General features: G+C 39.6%; 1 protein-coding gene across 1 annotated transcript in view; it reads left to right on the top strand.

Annotated features, from left to right (window-relative positions):
* BPGM (bisphosphoglycerate mutase) overlaps positions 1-15,020 on the top strand; it is a 35,990-nt gene extending 20,970 nt beyond the window's left edge. The window contains exon 3 of the mRNA XM_059933344.1: positions 12,927-15,020. Within this exon, the coding sequence (XP_059789327.1) occupies positions 12,927-13,105 (179 nt within the window). The 3' untranslated portion in view covers positions 13,106-15,020. The remainder of the gene's footprint in view (positions 1-12,926) is intronic.
* Positions 15,021-18,006: the final 2,986 nt, after the last annotated feature.

Here is an 18,006-nt window from a genome sequence, read left to right as displayed (position 1 = left end):
CCCACTATTATTGTGTTACTGTTGATTTCCTCTTTTATAGCTGTTAGCAGTTTCCTTATGTATTGAGGTGCTCCTATATTGGGTGCATACATATTTATAATTGTTATATCTTCTTCTTGGATTGATCCCTTGATCATTGTGTAGTGTCCTTCCTTGTCTCTTGTAACATTCTTTATTTTAAAGTCTATTTTATCTGATATGAGTATAGCTACTCCAGCTTTCTTTTGATTTCCATTTGCATGGAATATCTTTTTCCATCCCCTCACTTTCAGTCTGTATGTGTCCCTAGGTCTGAAGTGGGTCTCTTGTAGACAGCATATATATGGGTCTTGTTTTTGCATCCATTCAGCAAGCCTGTGTCTTTTGGTTGGAGCATTTAATCCATTCACGTTTAAGGTAATTATCAATATGTATGTTCCTATGAGCATTTTCTTAATTGTTTTGGGTTTGTTTTTGTAGGTCGTTTTCTTCTCTTGTGTTTCCCACTTAGAGAAGTTCCTTTAGCATTTGTTGTAGAGCTGGTTTGGTGGTGCCAAATTCTCTTAGCTTTTGCTTGTCTGTAAAGCTTTTGATTTCTCCATCGAATCTGAATGAGATCCTTGCCAGGTACAGTAATCTTGGTTGTAGGTTCTTCCCTTTCATCACTTTAAGTATATCATGCCACTCCCTTCTGGCTTGTTGAGTTTCTGCTGAGAAATCAGCTGTTAACCTTATGGGAGTTCCCTTGTATGTTATTTGTCGTTTTTCCCTTGCTGCTTTCAATAATTTTTCTTTGTCTTTAATTTTTGCCAATTTGATTACTATGTGTCTCAGCGTGTTTCTCCTTGGGTTTATCATGTATGGGACTCTCTGCACTTCCTCGACTTAGGTTGCTATTTCCTTTCCCACGTTAGGGAAGTTTTCGGCTATAATCTCTTCAAATATTTTCTCGGGTCCTTTCTCTCTCTCTTCTCCTTCTGGGACCCCTATAATGCGAATGTTGTTGCGTTTAATGTTTTCCCAGAGGTCTCTTAGGCTGTCTTCATTTCTTTTCATTCTTTTTTCTTTATTCTGTTCCACAGCAGTGAATTCCACCATTCTGTCTTCCAGGTCACTTATCCGTTCTTCTGCCTCAGTTATTCTGCTATTGATTCCTTCTAGTGTAGTTTTCATTTCAGTTATTGTATTGTTCACCTCTGTTTGTTTGTTCTTTAATTCTTCTAGATCTTTGTTAAACATTTCTTTCATCTTCTCAATCTTTGCCTCCGTTCTTTTTCCGGGGTTCTGGATCATCCTCACTATCATTATTCTGAATTCTTTTTCTGGAAGGTTGCTTATCTCCATTTCATTTAGTTGTTTCTCTGGGGTTTTATATTGTTCCTTCATCTGGAACATAGCCCTCTGCCTTTTTGTCTTGTCTATCTCTCTGTGAATGTGGTTTCTGTTCCACAGGCTGGAAGATTTTAGTTCTTCTTGCTTCTGCTCGCATGTCTAACTTTCAAGAGTTCATGTATGAAGGCTTCCTGTGGTACTTGACAAATTTTCAACCTAAAAGAAAACATCCTATTGAATTTGGATACTGACTTTCCAAGACTCCAAATATTAAGTGAATCTCCCTTACTTTAAGGGGAAAATATAGATTTTTGTTTTATAGGAAAGATTACTGGCTAATTTATTTGTGTGTATGTGTTTATTGTGTTAAAAAAGTCATAAAGTGTAACATCTTAATTGCCAATTTATTTTAACAGTGAATTTATATGACTACACACCCCCCTATTTTCTGGTTAATACCTGTTATCCCACTGAAATTATTAACAGCATCTCCTTTCACTTTCAAAAGTGCCCAGCTTGGAGGATTATATGGTCACGTTATAAGGAAGTTAGCTTTCATCTGTATTAAGAATGAATCTTTGAAATGGGTGTGACCAGATTGCATATTCCCTATAAATATGAAAGTTGCTAAATTCTTTGCATTGATCACAAAAGTAAAAATGCATGTGGTTGTAGACTGATCTGATTCCTAGTCATGTTTTCTAGATATGTTTATGTAAGATTCTCCCGTATAAACAGGATCTTTCAAGGAAGTGGGCAATTTTTCCCCATATTGTCCTTAAAATGCTTGACAGACTTCAAGCATCTTACCTTCTGCTGGGGAGGAGTGTGGTAACTCATAGCATCAATGACAGCATACTGTCCTATCATAAAAATACTTTATGGTAACTTTGAAGTAGGAAGAATGATGACCCAGTCACATAGCTAATTAAGAAATTGGTCTACCCTGAAGTCTCCAAGTGCCTTAAGACCTTTGACGAAGAGTATAGTAGAGTTATTCATTTACTCTAGATTGTATGTACCTCAACAGTGGAGAGTATTTTTAGTTCCTTAGATGTTATTTTGTTTTTCAAATATTTGGTGCTATGATTTTACCCTATAGTCAGTCAAGTCCTGCCTGACACTTCTTCCATTTGTGGGAAAGAAGACAGATGCTGTTGAAGGAAAATGAAACCCAGACAGACCTCAGATGGCTTAGCCATGATCACGATAAGTAGTTGGAGTCATGAACTCCGCCTAAACCCAGTTCACTGAGTCTCCACACACAATTACCGCCTGGGCTGTTTTGTTTTAAATTTTTTCTAAGAAGTAGCCCTTCCGTTGATCTATTCTGTTTGGAATAGTATGTTGTGAGAAGATGAGTCAAGAGTATCTTTGGCAAATAAACCATAAAAACATAATTTCATGCAACTAATTGAGTCTTACATTATTATTGCTGTTACCCTAACATTGTGGTCTGTGAATGACACTCCCTAGTATAGCTATACCAGGTGGCCCTTTTTTGAGTGCACACTGTGTGCTAAATGCAGTTCTAGGCATTTTACATATGTATCGTGTTTCTTGTAGGAACTAGAACAAGTCTCTGAACTCACTGGAAAGCTATGGTTCAGTATTTTTACTTTGTTCAATACTTTGTTTTACTCGGCTATTTAATGTAGCTAAGTCATGTTTTTTAAATTTCATTTGAGCAATTGTTGACTGTTTGCATTTTATTTTGTTTGTTTGTTTTGTTTTTTAGATTCCACATATAAGTGAGATCATATGGTATTTGCCTTTCTCTGATTTCACTTAGCATAATACCCTCTAGATCCATCCATGTTGTCACAAATGGCAAGCTTTCTTTTTTTTAATGGCTGAGTAATATTTTATTGTATATATACACCACATCTTCTTTATCCATTCATCAATGAACACTTAGGTTGCTTCCATATCTTGGCTATTATAAATAATGCTGCAGTGAACATTGGTGTGTGTGTATCTTTTGGAAAAAAAAATTTTTTTTCTTGGCTGCGCCATATGGTTTGTGGGACCTTAGTTCCCTGACCAGGGACTGAACCCACGCCCTTGACAGTGAAAGTGCAGAGTCCTAACCAGTGGACCACCAGAGAATTCCATGTATCTTTTTGAATTCGTGTTTTTGTTTTCTTTGGATAAATATCCAGAAGTGAAATTGCTAGATAATATGGTAGTTCTATTTTTAATTTTTTGAAGAACATCCATACTGCTTTCTATAATGGCTGCACCAATTTACAATCCTACCAGCATTGCACAGGGTTCCCTTTTCTGCACATTCTTGCCAACAGTTGTTATTTGTTGTCTTTTTGATGATAGCCGTTCTGACAGGTGTGAGGTGATATATCATTGTGGTTTTAATTTGCATTTCCCTGATGATTAGTACTGTTGAGCATCTTTTTATGTGTCTGTTGGCCATCTGCATTTCCTCCTTGGAAAATATCTATTCAGGTCCTCTGCACATTTTTTAATCAGGTTGTTTGGTTTTTTGATGTTGAGGTATATTAGTTCCTTGTATATTTTGGATGTGAACCCCTTATCGGATATATCGTTTGCAAATATCTTCTCCCATTCAGAATACTGCCTTTTGGTTTGTTGATAGCTTCCTTGTCTGTGCCAAAGCTTTTTAGTTTGGTGTAGTCCCATGGAATGCTTTACTTTTAACTTGACAGTAGTTCTTAATCCCTTCAGAAGAAAGAAGACTTAAAACAGACATATGAAATATTATATAGTGAGAAGATTCCTGCTTAAGGGACTGCTTTACTGATTTGTGGCAGCAGAAATAATTGCCTAACAAGTCCGGATTACAGCAGGGCCCACCTCTCACCAAGCACCACCACAAACACTCCTAACCCAGGCTTAGTGTCTAACAACACCGTGTTCCTTAGTGCTCCAGACAGGCGTGTGTTTCTTTCTCTGCGGTTGGCGTAGTCACTTCCTGTTTGTTTCCTGCCGGCCCACATTGAAGGAGAAGCCAGGTACTGAACTGAAGCACTGGATGTAGTCTGCATCTTGCCAGCAGGAGTGGATTGTTTAGTCTGGGTTCAAGAAAGGAATAGGCAGTTTCAAGTTTGGAGTAAGAGTGGCATGCAAGACAGACTTGACCCCTGAAGAACTGTGTGCAGCTGCACATATAACAAGGCAAAGAAGTGATGAGGTAAAATTAGAGATTCAAGGAGGAAAGGTCAGCTGGGACTTGCTGTGGGGATGGGGACTGACCAGTCAGTCACCTTTGGCATTTTGTAGTGGGATATTTTCTGAAGTAGCAGTCAGGCCTCTCTTCTGTGAAGCAAATGCTTATCTAGTGGTGTGGCTAAGCTTTCTCTTATTATAAGTATAATTGATTTATAGAAACCTTCATTTTTAAAAGTTGTAGGCCACTTAACTATAAAATTAGATGTAGAATGGATTCTTCTCTCTGCCTTATTCTAAATTAGAGGCCGTTATACTGTCATCATGTTACATGATTCAAATAACCCATTTCCAATTGTTCCCCAGCCAATCTTTTTTTTTTTTTTGATGGGTTGACTATTATTTATTTATTTATTTATTTATTTAAACATCTTTATTGAAGTATAATTGCTTTACAATGGTGTGTTAGTTTCTGCTTTATAACAAGGTAAATCAGTTATACATATACATATGTTCCCATATCTCTTCCCTCTTGCATCTCCCTCCCTCCCACCCTCCCCATCCCACCCCTCTAGGTGGTCACAAAGCACCGAGCTGATCTCCCTGTGCTATGCGGCTGCTTCCCACTAGCTATCTGTTTTACATTTGGTAGTGTATATATGTCCATGACACTCTCTCACCCTGTCACATCTCACCCCACCCCCTCCCCATATCCTCAAGTCCATTCTCTAGTAGGTCTGTGTCTTTATTCCCGTCTTGCCACTAGGTTCTTCATGGCCTTTTTTTTTTTTTTTCCTTAGATTCCGTATATATGTGTTAGCATACTGTATTTGTTTTTCTCTTTCTGACTTACTTCACTCTGTATGACAGACTCTAACTCCATCCACCTCATTACAAATACCTCCATTTCATTTCTTTTTATGGCTGAGTAATATTCCATTGTATATATGTGCCACATCTTCTTTATCCATTCATCTGTCGATGGACATTTAGGTTGCTTCCATGTCCTGGCTATTGTAAATAGAGCTGCAATGAACATTTTGGTACATGACTCTTTTTGAACTATGGTTTTCTCAGGGTATATGCCCAGAAGTGGGATTGCTGGGTTGCATGGTAGTTCTATTTGTAGTTTTTTAAGGAGCCTCCATACTGTTCTCCATAGTGGCTGTATCAATTTACATTCCCACCAACAGTGCAAGAGTGTTCCCTTTCCTCCACACCCTCTCCAGGATTTATTGTTTCTAGATTTTTTGATGATGGCCATTCTGACCGGTGTGAGATGATATCTCATTGTAGTTTTGATTTGCATTTCTCTAATGATTAATGATGTTGAGCATTCTTTCATGTGTCTGTAGGCAATCTGTATATCTTCTTTGGAGAAATGTCTGTTTAGGTCTTCTGCCCATTTTTGGATTGGGTTGTTTGTTTTTTTGATATTGAGTTGCATGAGCTGCTTGTAAATTTGGAGATTAATCCTTTGTCAGTTGCTTAATTTGCAAATATTTTCTCCCATTCTGAGGGTTGTCTTTTCGTCTTGTTTATGTTTTCTTTTGCTGTGCAAAATCTTTTAAGTTTCATTAGGTCCCATTTGTTTATTTGTGTTCTTATTTCCATTTCTCTGGGAGCTGGGTCAAAAAGAATCTTGCTGTGATGTATGTCAGAGTGTTCTTCCTATGTTTTCCTCTAAGAGTTTGATAGTGTCTAGCCTTACACTTAGGTCTTTAATCCATTTTGAGTTTATTTTTGTGCATGGTGTCAGGGAGTGTTCTAATTTCATACTTTTACATGTATCTGTCCAATTTTCCCAGCACCACTTATTGAAGAGGCTGTCTTTTCTCCACTGTATATGCTTGCCTCCTTTATCAAAGGTAAGGTGACCATATGTGCGTGGGTTTATCTCTGGGCTTTCTATCCTGTTCCATTGATCTATATTTCTGTTTTTGTGCCAGTACCAAACTGTCTTGATTACTGTAGCTTTGTAGTATAGTCTGAAGTCAGGGAGCCTGATTCCCCCAGCTCCATTTTTTGTTCTCAAGATTGCTTTGGCTATTCGGGGTCTTTTGTGTTTCCATACAAATTGTGAAATTTTTTGTTCTAGTTCTGTGAAAAATGCCAGTGGTAGTTTGATAGGGATTGCATTGAATCTGTAGATTGCTTTGGGTAGTAGAGTCATTTTCACAATGTTGATTCTTCCAATCCAGGAACATGGTATATCTCTCCATCTATTTGTATCATCTTTAATTTCTTTCATCAGTGTCTTATAATTTTCTGCATACAGGTCTTTTGTCTCCTTAGGTAGGTATATTCCTAGATATTTTATTCTTTTTGTTGCAATGGTAAACGGGAGTGTTTTCTTAATTTCACTTTCAGATTTTTCGTCATTAGTGTATAGAAATGCAAGAGATTTGTGTGCATTAATTTTGTATCCTGCTACTTTACCAAATTCATTGATTAGCTCTAGTAGTTTTCTGGTAGCATCTTTAGGATTCTCTATGTATAGTATCATGTCATCTGCAAACAGTGACAGCTTTACTTCTTCTTTTCCGATTTGGATTCCTTCTATTTCTTTGTCTTCTCTGATTGCTGTCCAGCCAATCTTTAAGTTGTACATGGATAGCATTCAAACCTAAAAGAATTATAATTAAAAATAGGTAAGCCGTATATGGAATTCAGAATCTCTTCTGTCAGCTCTTATTTTGGCAATAGAAGAATACAGTACTCTTATCACAGATCACCCATCAGTGGGATTTGGATTGTGACTAACTCAATTGGGAAAGGGAAGCGGGGCATGGGTGGAACCTCACAGCTGAATGATTTGATCGGAGCTGTTTTCCTCTCTCTCTGTCATCCTCAAAAATAAGCATTATGGAATTGGGGTTTCCTCTTGTCCTGTAATAGATCTGTCTCCCTGAACATCTTTCCTCCTGTTTCCTGATATTCAAAGATTTTGAGCACACAGTTTGGAGAAAACCAAAGAAAATATATATAGAAGACAAATTTAATTTGACTTTTTTTCTTAATAAGGTAATAAAGGAAACACAATCTTTAACCAAGGCTTCAACAGTAAAGGACTAGATTTAATTTGAAAGCTCAGAGAGTTCAGATTCATTCATTTCATCTATATGCCAAGGGTCCATTAAATCAGGTACTGTACTATTCTTGGTACAGGGATACAGCACCTGGAATTGGACATACAAAGTCCTTACTTTTGAGGAGCATACATCTCCCTTTTGATTTCCTTCTGAAACGTAGCCGGTACTGTACCTCCGAGAAAGTCCTCAGAGTGCTTTCACGTATAGGCTTTAGGCATTAGAGCTTCTAGTTAACATTTTATTCCTAATAGCCTTTATTTGTATGTAAGAAGCAGATTCATATAATACATATAGTTGTAATATTGGATCATAAAGCTAAATCATTTCTGGATCCTAGCAGCAACACATGATAGAATTCCTTACAGTAGAACAAACATTTACTAAAGTCTTGCAGCATATAAGGCACTGTTCTGAAAGCATGGGTGACACAAGGATGTATAAAACATGGTCCCTTATAATCCCGGTGGGAGAAGTGAGCATTTGCTCAGCCGCTTCTAACAGAAGGCGAGTGGGAGTGCTGTATATATGTGCAGTGACCTTAGTTACTGTCTGTGGTTCCTGTTCCTGCTGCAGTGACTCAGGGGAGTCATCGAAGGTACAGATTTGACTTTCTGAAGTTAGTCCTGTATGCAGAAGATGAAGTTGTTTGAATTTCTTCCTGTTTTGGCTTTGAGCTACTCCTTTGACTTACCACCAAACTTTCATTATTTCTTACTTAAAATATCCCAATCATTTAAATGGATAGCAGTTAACTCCCAGACGCTCCTACAGGAAGATTCAAGAATTAAAGACAATGGTTGGGGGTTGGTGAAGGGGCAGTGATAGAGATGGGTTGATGCAGGATTAGATGTTTCCCTTCAGAACGTTCTTGGATGCTGTATAAAACAATCTAAGCCGTTATTAGAGGATGTGATATCTGGCCATGCGTTTTAACTTTCATACGATGTTCCAGTTAATGAATTTGTAATACGATATTACATAATATAGTATTGATTCAGTTTGGCTTAATCCAATGCAGATGCATTTTTCTAGCCTTAGGAGTTCTGCTTGCTTAACTCTCTTAGGACAAAGAATGTGGCTTATGCCAAAACTGAGTAATGAGTAATGGCTTCATTGTGGTTTTTCCTCATTTGCTATTTTAAAAAGCCAGTCGCTTAAGTCTCATTGACTGATTATTAACCAGTCTAAGTATTTTAAATATTTGGAAGTAATTAGTCTGCTGTGTGAATGGCTTGAGTAGTCATTAAAGTGGAATGTCAACTTTATTTATTGGAAACATTTCTATTTTTGTTGAGCCTTCCTTTCTTTATAGGTGAAACATTATAGTTCTCGTGGCCTTTGTTAGTTGGCTCTTCCATTTGGTCCCACACAAAAGTGGGTTTTTATCTAAGCCATAGGCATGAGCTTGAGAGTGGTGCTCTTAAAGAAAGGGCTTGTTAGATCTGGTTAGATCTGAGGCCATGGTCAGATGAGTTCCATGTGTGCCCCTCGCCCCCTGCCAAAGACCCAGAACTTTTTTCTGAGGTCACAGACTGCAAACCCTCAACCTGGCCCATCATGATCCCAGTGTGTTAGCTATTTCAAGGGGATCAGACAAATCTGTTGATCCCTTTACTAGTCTTGAAAACATGAGAACACTTGGTGCTGGTGTCCAGTTAGCACCCAGCCCTTCACAAGGGCAGAGCATGAACACATTCTCCTCTCTCCTTAGGCTGCGGTGGAAATAGCCATAGACAAGTCAGATGACCAGAGTTGAGGTCCTGGAATTTGGGAATTTAAAAAAAAGGTCTAATTTTACTACCTTAACAGTCTGGTGACTCGAAGAGTTTTATTTAACGTCTCTGGATCTGTTTAGTAGTTTTTTAAACAGCTTTCTTGAGGTATAATTCACATGACACACAGTTCACCCATTTAAAGTGTACAGTTCAGTGGCTTTTCACAGAGCTGTATTTTCACAGAGTTGTATATTCACAGAGTTACCCATCTATCACCACAGTCAATTTCAGAACATTTTCGTTACCCTCAAAAGAAACTCCATACCTAGCTATCACTGCCCAGTCCTCCCGTTCCCTCTGGCCCTAAGCAACCCCAGATCTATTTATGTCACTATAGATTTGCCTATTCTGGACATTTCATATAAATGGACTCATACAATATGTACTCTGTGACTGGCTTCTTTCACTTAGCATAATGTTTTCAAGGGTTGTCAATGTTTAGCATGCATCAGCACTTCTTTCCTTTTTATTGCCAAATAATATTCCATTGCGTGGATCTACCACATTTAATTTACCCATTCATCAGTTGATGGACATTAGACTGTTTCCGTCTTCTGTCTATTATGAATAATGCTGCTGGGAGGGTTCGTGTACAGGTTTTTGTGTGGACATGTGTTTTCATTTCTCTTGGGTATATATACCTAGGAGTGAAATTGCAGTGTCCCATGGTAATTCTGTGCTTACCTGTTTGAGGAATTGCCAGACTGTTATCCAAAGATTCCACAGGATTTTATACTCTTAATTTTACAGTGTATTAGGATTTCAGTTTCTCTATATCCTTAGCAGTCACCTGGCTCTAAACCACGTGCTGTTGCATTCCGCTCTGGCTATCTCCAGGGGATGCGGGTGGCAGCTGCTATGCGTCCAGCTGACAGATCTGACCTGAGAGAGCCTGAGGGCTTTTAGAATCCAAGGCAGTCATCTCCCAGCTAAACAGCTGGCTGTCTGGTCTGAATTTATCTGTTCTTGCCAGCTTTAGTTTGGGATGGTAATCTTGTGTAGGGTTGCAGTGTGGGGATGGGGGCTTGGCAGGGCAAAGTAGTGTTTTAGTAGCCTACCCTTTAAGTCTTCTACCTAGAAGAGAATTCGTAGTAGAGAAAGAAGAAACACTTGTTGGGCTATACTTTCTCATGTATGTTCTCTTTTAAGTCCATTCCTCCTGCCCCACACGGTTTGTAATAGTGGTAGAGAAGAGTGTGTGTTTCTTTTTTTAATTAGACAGAGGCAGTGGAGGCCCAGAGAGGTTACTCGCCTAAAGTTATATATTATGCTAGTTAGTATTTGGAAGGGGACTAGCAGAGGAGGAGATGGGATGTGTACTTAGAATAGACCGACTTCCAAGTTGTGATCCTCTCCATTGTTTCATAGCTGTTTGAGTATACAGTTTGTGCGTAAGAGTTCTTAGGCAGCTCTTCTGGACCTAGAAATGAAATTCTAATAAAGAACCACCCCAGCAGTTGAGATCCAGTGCTATGATTCTGTGACTGGTGCTCATAGTTATGACCAAAGTTAAAATGACAAAGTGCATTGATAACTAACTGCTACTAACTTATTCTGCCATTCTCACCTTCCAAGATGGACCCTTGCACTCCCCTCAGAACTTGTTCTACCATGGGTCGTTTCTATTAATAAAGAATAGAAGCATATGGTTAGAAGTTAGAAGTCTATATAATAAAGGTATGTTTTTAAAGTAGATAATTTGAATACTTTCAGTCACCTTTTAATTAGCTTAACTCCATCTCTTTAGGCCTCCTCTCTTCTCTTTGCCCATTTTGAACTCAGAGAAACTTGAAAGATATTGTGTATTAGTTACAGACACCTGGGTTTAAATCTAGGCTTTGCTGTTTTACTGCCTGTGTGACCTTGAGTTGTTTGCTTAACCTCTCTGTGTCAGAAATTGTTACATGGAAAAATAATGGTGCATATCTTCCTAGGATTGCAACGGTGATTAAGTAAGTTAATACACATAAAGTGCTTAGAAGAGTACCTGGCATGTGGAATGTACTCAGTACATGTTAGCTGTTTATTGTTTTTTAAAAACACTCATAATGATAGAAACTTATCACGACCACTGCTGCTACCACCCTTGCTACAACTCCAGCTCTTCTGGTCAAAATTGAACAACCTATGATTCAGGTTATCTATTTATTAAAAAAAATTTTGTGGGAGCACACTGTACGGCATGTGGGATCTTAGCTCCCTGACCAGGGATCGAACCTGGGCCCTTGGCAGTGAGAGCGCGGAGTCCTAACCACTGGACCACCAGGGAATTCCCTGATTCAGGCTATTTAAAAAAGAACTGAGGGGGGCTTCCCTGGTGGCGCAGTGATTGAGAGTCTGCCTGCCAATGCAGGGGACACGGGTTCGAGCCCTGGTCTGGGAGGATCCCACATGCCGCGGAGCAACTGGGACCGTGAGCCACAATTACTGAGCCTGCGCGTCTGAAGCCTGTGCTCCGCAACAAGAGAGGCCGCGATAATGAGATGCCCGCGCTCCGCAAAGCCCTCGCACAGAAACGAAGACCCAACACAGCCGTAAATAAATAAATAAACCCAAGGTTTAAAAAAAAAAGAACTGAGGGAATTGCCTGGTGGTCCAGTGGTTAGGACTCCACGCTTTCACTGCCTCGGGCGTGGGTTCAATCCCTGGTCAGGGAACTAAGATCCCGCAGGACGCGCAGCACGCCGAAAATAAATAAGTAAGTAAGTAAATAAATAAATAAATAAAATTTTTTAAAAATAAAATAAAAAAAGAATTGAAGGTGATTTGTCCATTACACACACCTTGCTGTCCGAGCAGTTGGGCTGTTAAGGGACAGCAGGGGAACGAGACCTGTTTACAAGGCATGTCGATCAACCTTCTTTTGATTCCTCTTGATTGTGTTTCCTGAGCACCTAGGGGAGGGCTCCTCCTCGACTGGGTCTAGCCCAGGGCATCCCATGCTCACTCAGTGTTGGAAAACCAGCCACTTTCTAATCAATTGAACTAGATTTTGAGGTTAATTTTAGCCAGCCTGGGGACAACGGAAAACCCCCCTAGTTCACGTTCAGATTTTTCAAGATTGATTTCTGTGGAGAACCAGTAACACGCATGTGAGCATGGAGAGAATAATTTTCATTCCTTTAAGATTTAGATAGGAAACAACCAGGAACAATTTGCCCCAAAAGGTATTTACTGTCCCAAGATTTAATGTAATTTGAATTTCTGTCTTAGCTTTTTTTTTTTAAAAAAAAAACTTCTGAGGGACTTCCTTGGTGGCGCAGTGTATAAGACTCTGCGCTCCCAATGCAGGGGGCCTAGGGTTTGATCCCTGGTCAGGGAGCTAGATCCCACATGCTGCAACTAAGAGTTCGCATGCCGCAACTAAGGAGCCCACCTGCCGCAACTAAGACCTGGCACAACCAAATAAATAAGTAAATAAATAAATAAAACTTCTGGGATGCCCTTGGCTTCCAGCAACTATAGCTGGAATCCCTCACAGTACCTGGTGTGGTTCCAAACATGCAGTTAATATGGGACTAAGTGAATGTGTAGTTAAATAAGTAAACACAGCTTCCTCCTGGGTTGTCTTTAACGCCTTGCTCCTCCCTCTCTTAATCTCCAGGTATCTCAGATGAAGACATTATCAACATTACTCTTCCTACTGGAGTCCCCATTCTCCTGGAACTGGACGAGAACCTGCATGCCGTTGGACCTCACCAGTTCCTGGGCAACCAAGAGGCTATCCAAGCAGCCATTAAGAAAGTAGAGGATCAAGGAAAAGTGAAACGCGCTGACAAATAAAATCTTTCCCACGCGCTAGCTAGGGATAGCTGCAGAAGGAGTGGTATGCGGTGTGTTGTGGGTGCTGATCTCGCTTTTTTTTTTTTTTTCTCCCCTGCTGATTTTTCCTGATTTTCCCAGATCTAGGCTGTGGGGTAGAGTTTGTATAAGTAACTAGGTAACTTATGTTGGCCCAGATAAAGGCTTTAGGATGCCTGAGTGCTAATGTCATAAGCCTTATGCGTTAGCCCCTGCCGGCCCCGTTTGAATTAGTCACTAAGTTAGTCACCAGTGGGGCTTAATCAATGTCATAAGTTTCCGAGATGGGGGAGCAACAAGTGGAGGTCAAGTTCAAGGTATTCCTCATTCAATAAATCAGTATAGAGTGACCACTGACAGGCACTACTTACTCCAATAAGTAGTTCACATTTATATTTACTGAGACTTTCTAGGATGATAATAAAGGGCATTAGATAACACACTATACTTAAGTATTTATTACTAGTCTTTTCCTCTAGGGAAAGGGATGCTTTGATAGGTTAAGACTAGAGGCCCATTAAATGGGAGAGTCACGGATGGATTCCTCCAAGACAGCCAACAACAAACACCAAGGCCCTTTGCCTCATGACATTTGGTGGAATTCCTCTCTGGCTGCTAGAATTAGCAGCATATAGACAGCTATAGCTGTTCGTGTTCTCTTTTTGTTTTATTTTTGCTTTTTAAACTTTAATTTTGGGGTCTTTAAAATTAATATAAAAATAAGTTCTGTGACTGAAAATGGTACCTCCCAAGAATTTCCATATGATTCATAAATATTAAGTATAGGCTGCTGAATTATTCTCTGCTCTTATCTTCCTATAACACAAAGAGTTGTACTTATTTCAATACATAGACATGCCTAATTCTCTGAAAATTGAAGGTCGGGTCAGGGGAAGGTAGAATATAGTGGGTGTAATTTTATTCACTTGAACAGGGGAAATGGTATATTCGCACTTGTCACATACATTTGTTCTTTATCTGCTGAGGGCAAAACATTATGGTACGTAGTCTATAGTATTCAGGGTAGGCCACAGACAGAATTGACTGCTTATCAATCTTAATGATATAGAATGTTTTTAGATGCTGGAGATAGGTAAGTGATCATTTCTTTAAGCTACTGCCTTATTTCAGAGCAAGTGACATATATTTCAGTGATAAAGTCATGTAAACAATTTACAACTATAAAAGCTGTTACAGATATCACCAGTTTTTCATGGTTTTCCATTGGTGGGTTGGTTTATTTGTATCCATTTTATAGTAAAACTGTCATTAGAAGGAAACTAATTCTAAAACCCTTGCTACTCTTGGTCTCTACTGATCCTTAAATCAAGACTTAGAGCGTCAGCTGATGAAGATGGCTGAAAAGAAGAAATGAACCTGGCTTGCTCACAGCTGGCTGCATCTGTGATGCATGAGGACATGGAATGTGGGTGCTTGACGTTCCTGACCAGCTACTGGCTTTTCTGCCGTAGTCCTTCTTTTCACAGTTCTGTTGCCTAACCAAATAACACTGTTTATAATTCAGAGATCAGGGCCAAGAATACAACTACCAGATCTTCCTAGAATTCCAAACCTATGGCTAAGCTTCAACTCAGACCATTTTTGAACAGCTTCATCTCTGGAATTGGCGTCTGAATTTTCCAGCCCAAGAAGTGACCATGTCTTAACACAGCTCAAGAGCCTAGAGCTGGATTCTTCCCTTGTCCTGCATCTAGATATCCACCTCCAGTGGACGCCCGGCGGCATGATGTGCTCCTGCACACAGAGCTGTGCTCACACCCAGTCGCTTTGGAATCTTACAGACTTCCTAAGAGAGGGATCATTTTTGCTGACACTTTCTGGTACAATTTGGTTTTTGAGATCTTGGCTGAAATAAATGAAGAGATATTTATGAAAACTTGATGTAAAATTATTTTTAACGACTCCAGCACTTCAACCTTGAGACCACCTAGTGAATCTGTTTTCTTTGCATGGCTTACAAGGGATCCAGAATTTTTGAAGTAGGTATCTTGAAATCTGCCTAACCTGCATCCTCATCTTGGCATCCTTCTGTACCACGTCAAGCTAGGACCAAAAAATGGGGATTTTTTTTAATTTAAAAATTGATAGACAGCTTATCCAGAAATTTGGTCCTTGGAGAGGGCAGCCCATCCTGCTGCCAGGTTGGCCTTGCCCTGGAGCCAGTTAGACATGTGTCTTTTGCCCAGGCTGTAATGATTGTTTCATGCAGGTCCAGTGTGGTGAGATAAAGAGCCATAGCAAGATGCTACTCCTAGAGTTTTAATTTTTAAATATCTCAGATGAGTAGTGTATCCCAGTACACTCAGACTTTGTTTTTCTGAAAGAACAGAAATTCTGCCTCAGAAAATGGAAGTTCTTGCATCATCCAGTACTAATTTGAGCACTGAATTAACAAAGCATCTTCGGTTAGAGTACATAATGTCGTGTATGTTTCCTTGATAAGATGTACGAGGCAAATTTCTTAACATGATCTGGCTATTTCCAAGCTCAGCCAGATTCTTTTGCTCCAAGTTTGCAGACTATTTCTCATCTTGGGTCATGACCACTTTTATTCAAATGCAGTCCCTCCATGTGCGCATTAATGGCAGTGGTTATTTGTCTTCTGGCCTGGGAAGCCTCCCCAGGCTCTATAGGTTTGTTGTGAAAATGCTTGCTTTTGGTTAGTGTGTGAGCTGGTTAAAGCCAATCCCCATCGGACAGCAGTTGGCCAACTTGGTGGCCAGAAGCAGAAATCCTCCTGATCATGATGACAGTCTCAGGAAAGAGAAGTCAGAGGTCATGTACATTTCCCCCCATTCCTACTATGTAGTTATAGTTTTTTATTTTTCTAGCTCCGTTGTGTTTATGACAAAATGAGGTAGGGGAACCGGCTTTACTAGACAGAAGATTCATCATCCCCAGCGTCATTTTTAATTATTCTTATGCTTTTACATAAAGTGGCAAGCCTCTTTTCAAAGTTCAGCTTTCCTCTTACCTGGAAAGTCTTTCATATGTTCAAATTGCCTCAACATTGCAGACCCTGACCGTTTCTCCTGTTTTTGTCTTCTGCATGGTTGGATTTTGCAAGTTTGGGGCTCACTTATGTAACACTATTCGTTGTATTAAATCATGCCTGGGCTCTCAGAAGATCTGGCTGTGGCAGATGCCATGTTATGCTGTAGCCTGATGGTTTCCACATCGGTCTGTGAGGGGACTTTGATCCCAAGGGGAATGTGAAACATCCATACTATAAGAATATTTTAATCATACAATCTCCCTCTAGTGACAAAGCTATTTGGCAAAATGATAGGCAGAATTTAAGTCAATCTTTTTCCACAATTGGTGAAGTTTTATTTATTGGAGGATAACCTAGCTACGTAGACTAGGCTTTAAGACACGGAACTTAAGTCCAAAAAAAATGAAAGTTCCTTAGACAATTTTTTAAAGATAAGCTAGATTGTCATCAGTACTTCCTGTTTTCACATAATAGAGCCACATCTTATTTGCCGTTTATTTGAGTTGGGGCTAGCCATTTAAGCTTATGCTTACTCTGACAGGAATATATTTTTAAAAATCTTTTTATTATAAAAAATTTTAAACATCCACAAGAGCTGAGAGTATAAATAACACAAAGAACACTCACCAATCAGCCACTACCACCTCATTAATCAGTATGTGTATCTTCTCACACTGTCCACTGGATTGCTTTGAAACAAATGCCAAACATCAAACAGGATAAATTTTGAAAAGGAAAACACCTCAAATAGTCTTCAACCAATTAAAGCAGAAGCCACAGTAATCTGTTCTAAATTTGTCCTCTTTGGTCCTCTCAAGAAACAGCCATTGCTAAGTTGTCCAATTCGAGTCCTATATATAGGTGCATTATCTCTTGTTGCTGTTTAAAGAGCTGTTAGTCTGCTCTGTGTGACTTCTGCGGGATAATTTGGGATGATATGGTACCGCTGATGTTAAATTCAAGTGTTTAAAGATGAAAATGTTCCGGAGAGTGTTTTTAGGATGTAATTCTGAATCTCATAGATTTAAAAAATTGAGCAAATTTGTTGATGTTATTGTAAATTAGGTTACTCACAATGGGAGAAGGGAGATAGAAAGTGGAGGAAGATAAAGAAGACCCCCGTGTTACTAGTTTTGAGCTGGAGATACCTGTAGGAATGTGTGTGCATTTTCCTCTCTCTTTCTTCCCAACGCCACCCCACCTTTCCCCCACCCCCCAACCCCAGCTCTGGCTCTGTGCTCTGAAAGGGCCTAGAAGCCATGACCTAGTAATAATGAGCACATGTAGTTCCCTTGATCTTGTTTTCTAAATACTGTTCCACAGACCCAGGCATGTTTGGGAAAATCGTTGATTCCAGGTTGGAGGCAGATAAAGTATAAGGTGAGCTTAGAACATCTTGAGTCAGAAAAGAAAAAAATGCCCAAAGACTGGTGGGACACAAAAATTGGCTTCAAATGCCAAATCTGGGACCGTTTGAGATGAAAGAAAAGAATAACAATAATGGGTTATAGAACATTTGTCTCAGTCTGTTCAGGCTGTTGTGACAAAACAACCACAGACTGGGTGGCTTAAGTAACAAACATTTCTCACAGTTCTGGAGGCTGGGAAGTCCAAGATCCAGGTACTGGCAGATTTAGCGTCTGATAAGGACCCTCTTTCTGGTGCTCAGAAAGACTCCTTCTCGCTGTGTCCTCACGTGGTAGAGAGGGAGGGGGCTCTGGTCACTTCCTCTTATAAGGACACTGTTCTCATCATGAAGGATCCACCCTCACGACCTCATCTAAATCTGCGCACCTGCCAAAGACCCCACCTCCAAATACCATCACACCGGGGACTAGGGTTTTAACATTTGAACCTTAATTCGATA

Source organism: Balaenoptera ricei, chromosome 9 (genome assembly GCF_028023285.1).
Source record: "Balaenoptera ricei isolate mBalRic1 chromosome 9, mBalRic1.hap2, whole genome shotgun sequence".
Classification (NCBI taxonomy): domain Eukaryota; kingdom Metazoa; phylum Chordata; class Mammalia; order Artiodactyla; family Balaenopteridae; genus Balaenoptera; species Balaenoptera ricei.
This window is presented reverse-complemented; position numbering and strand designations above follow the sequence as displayed.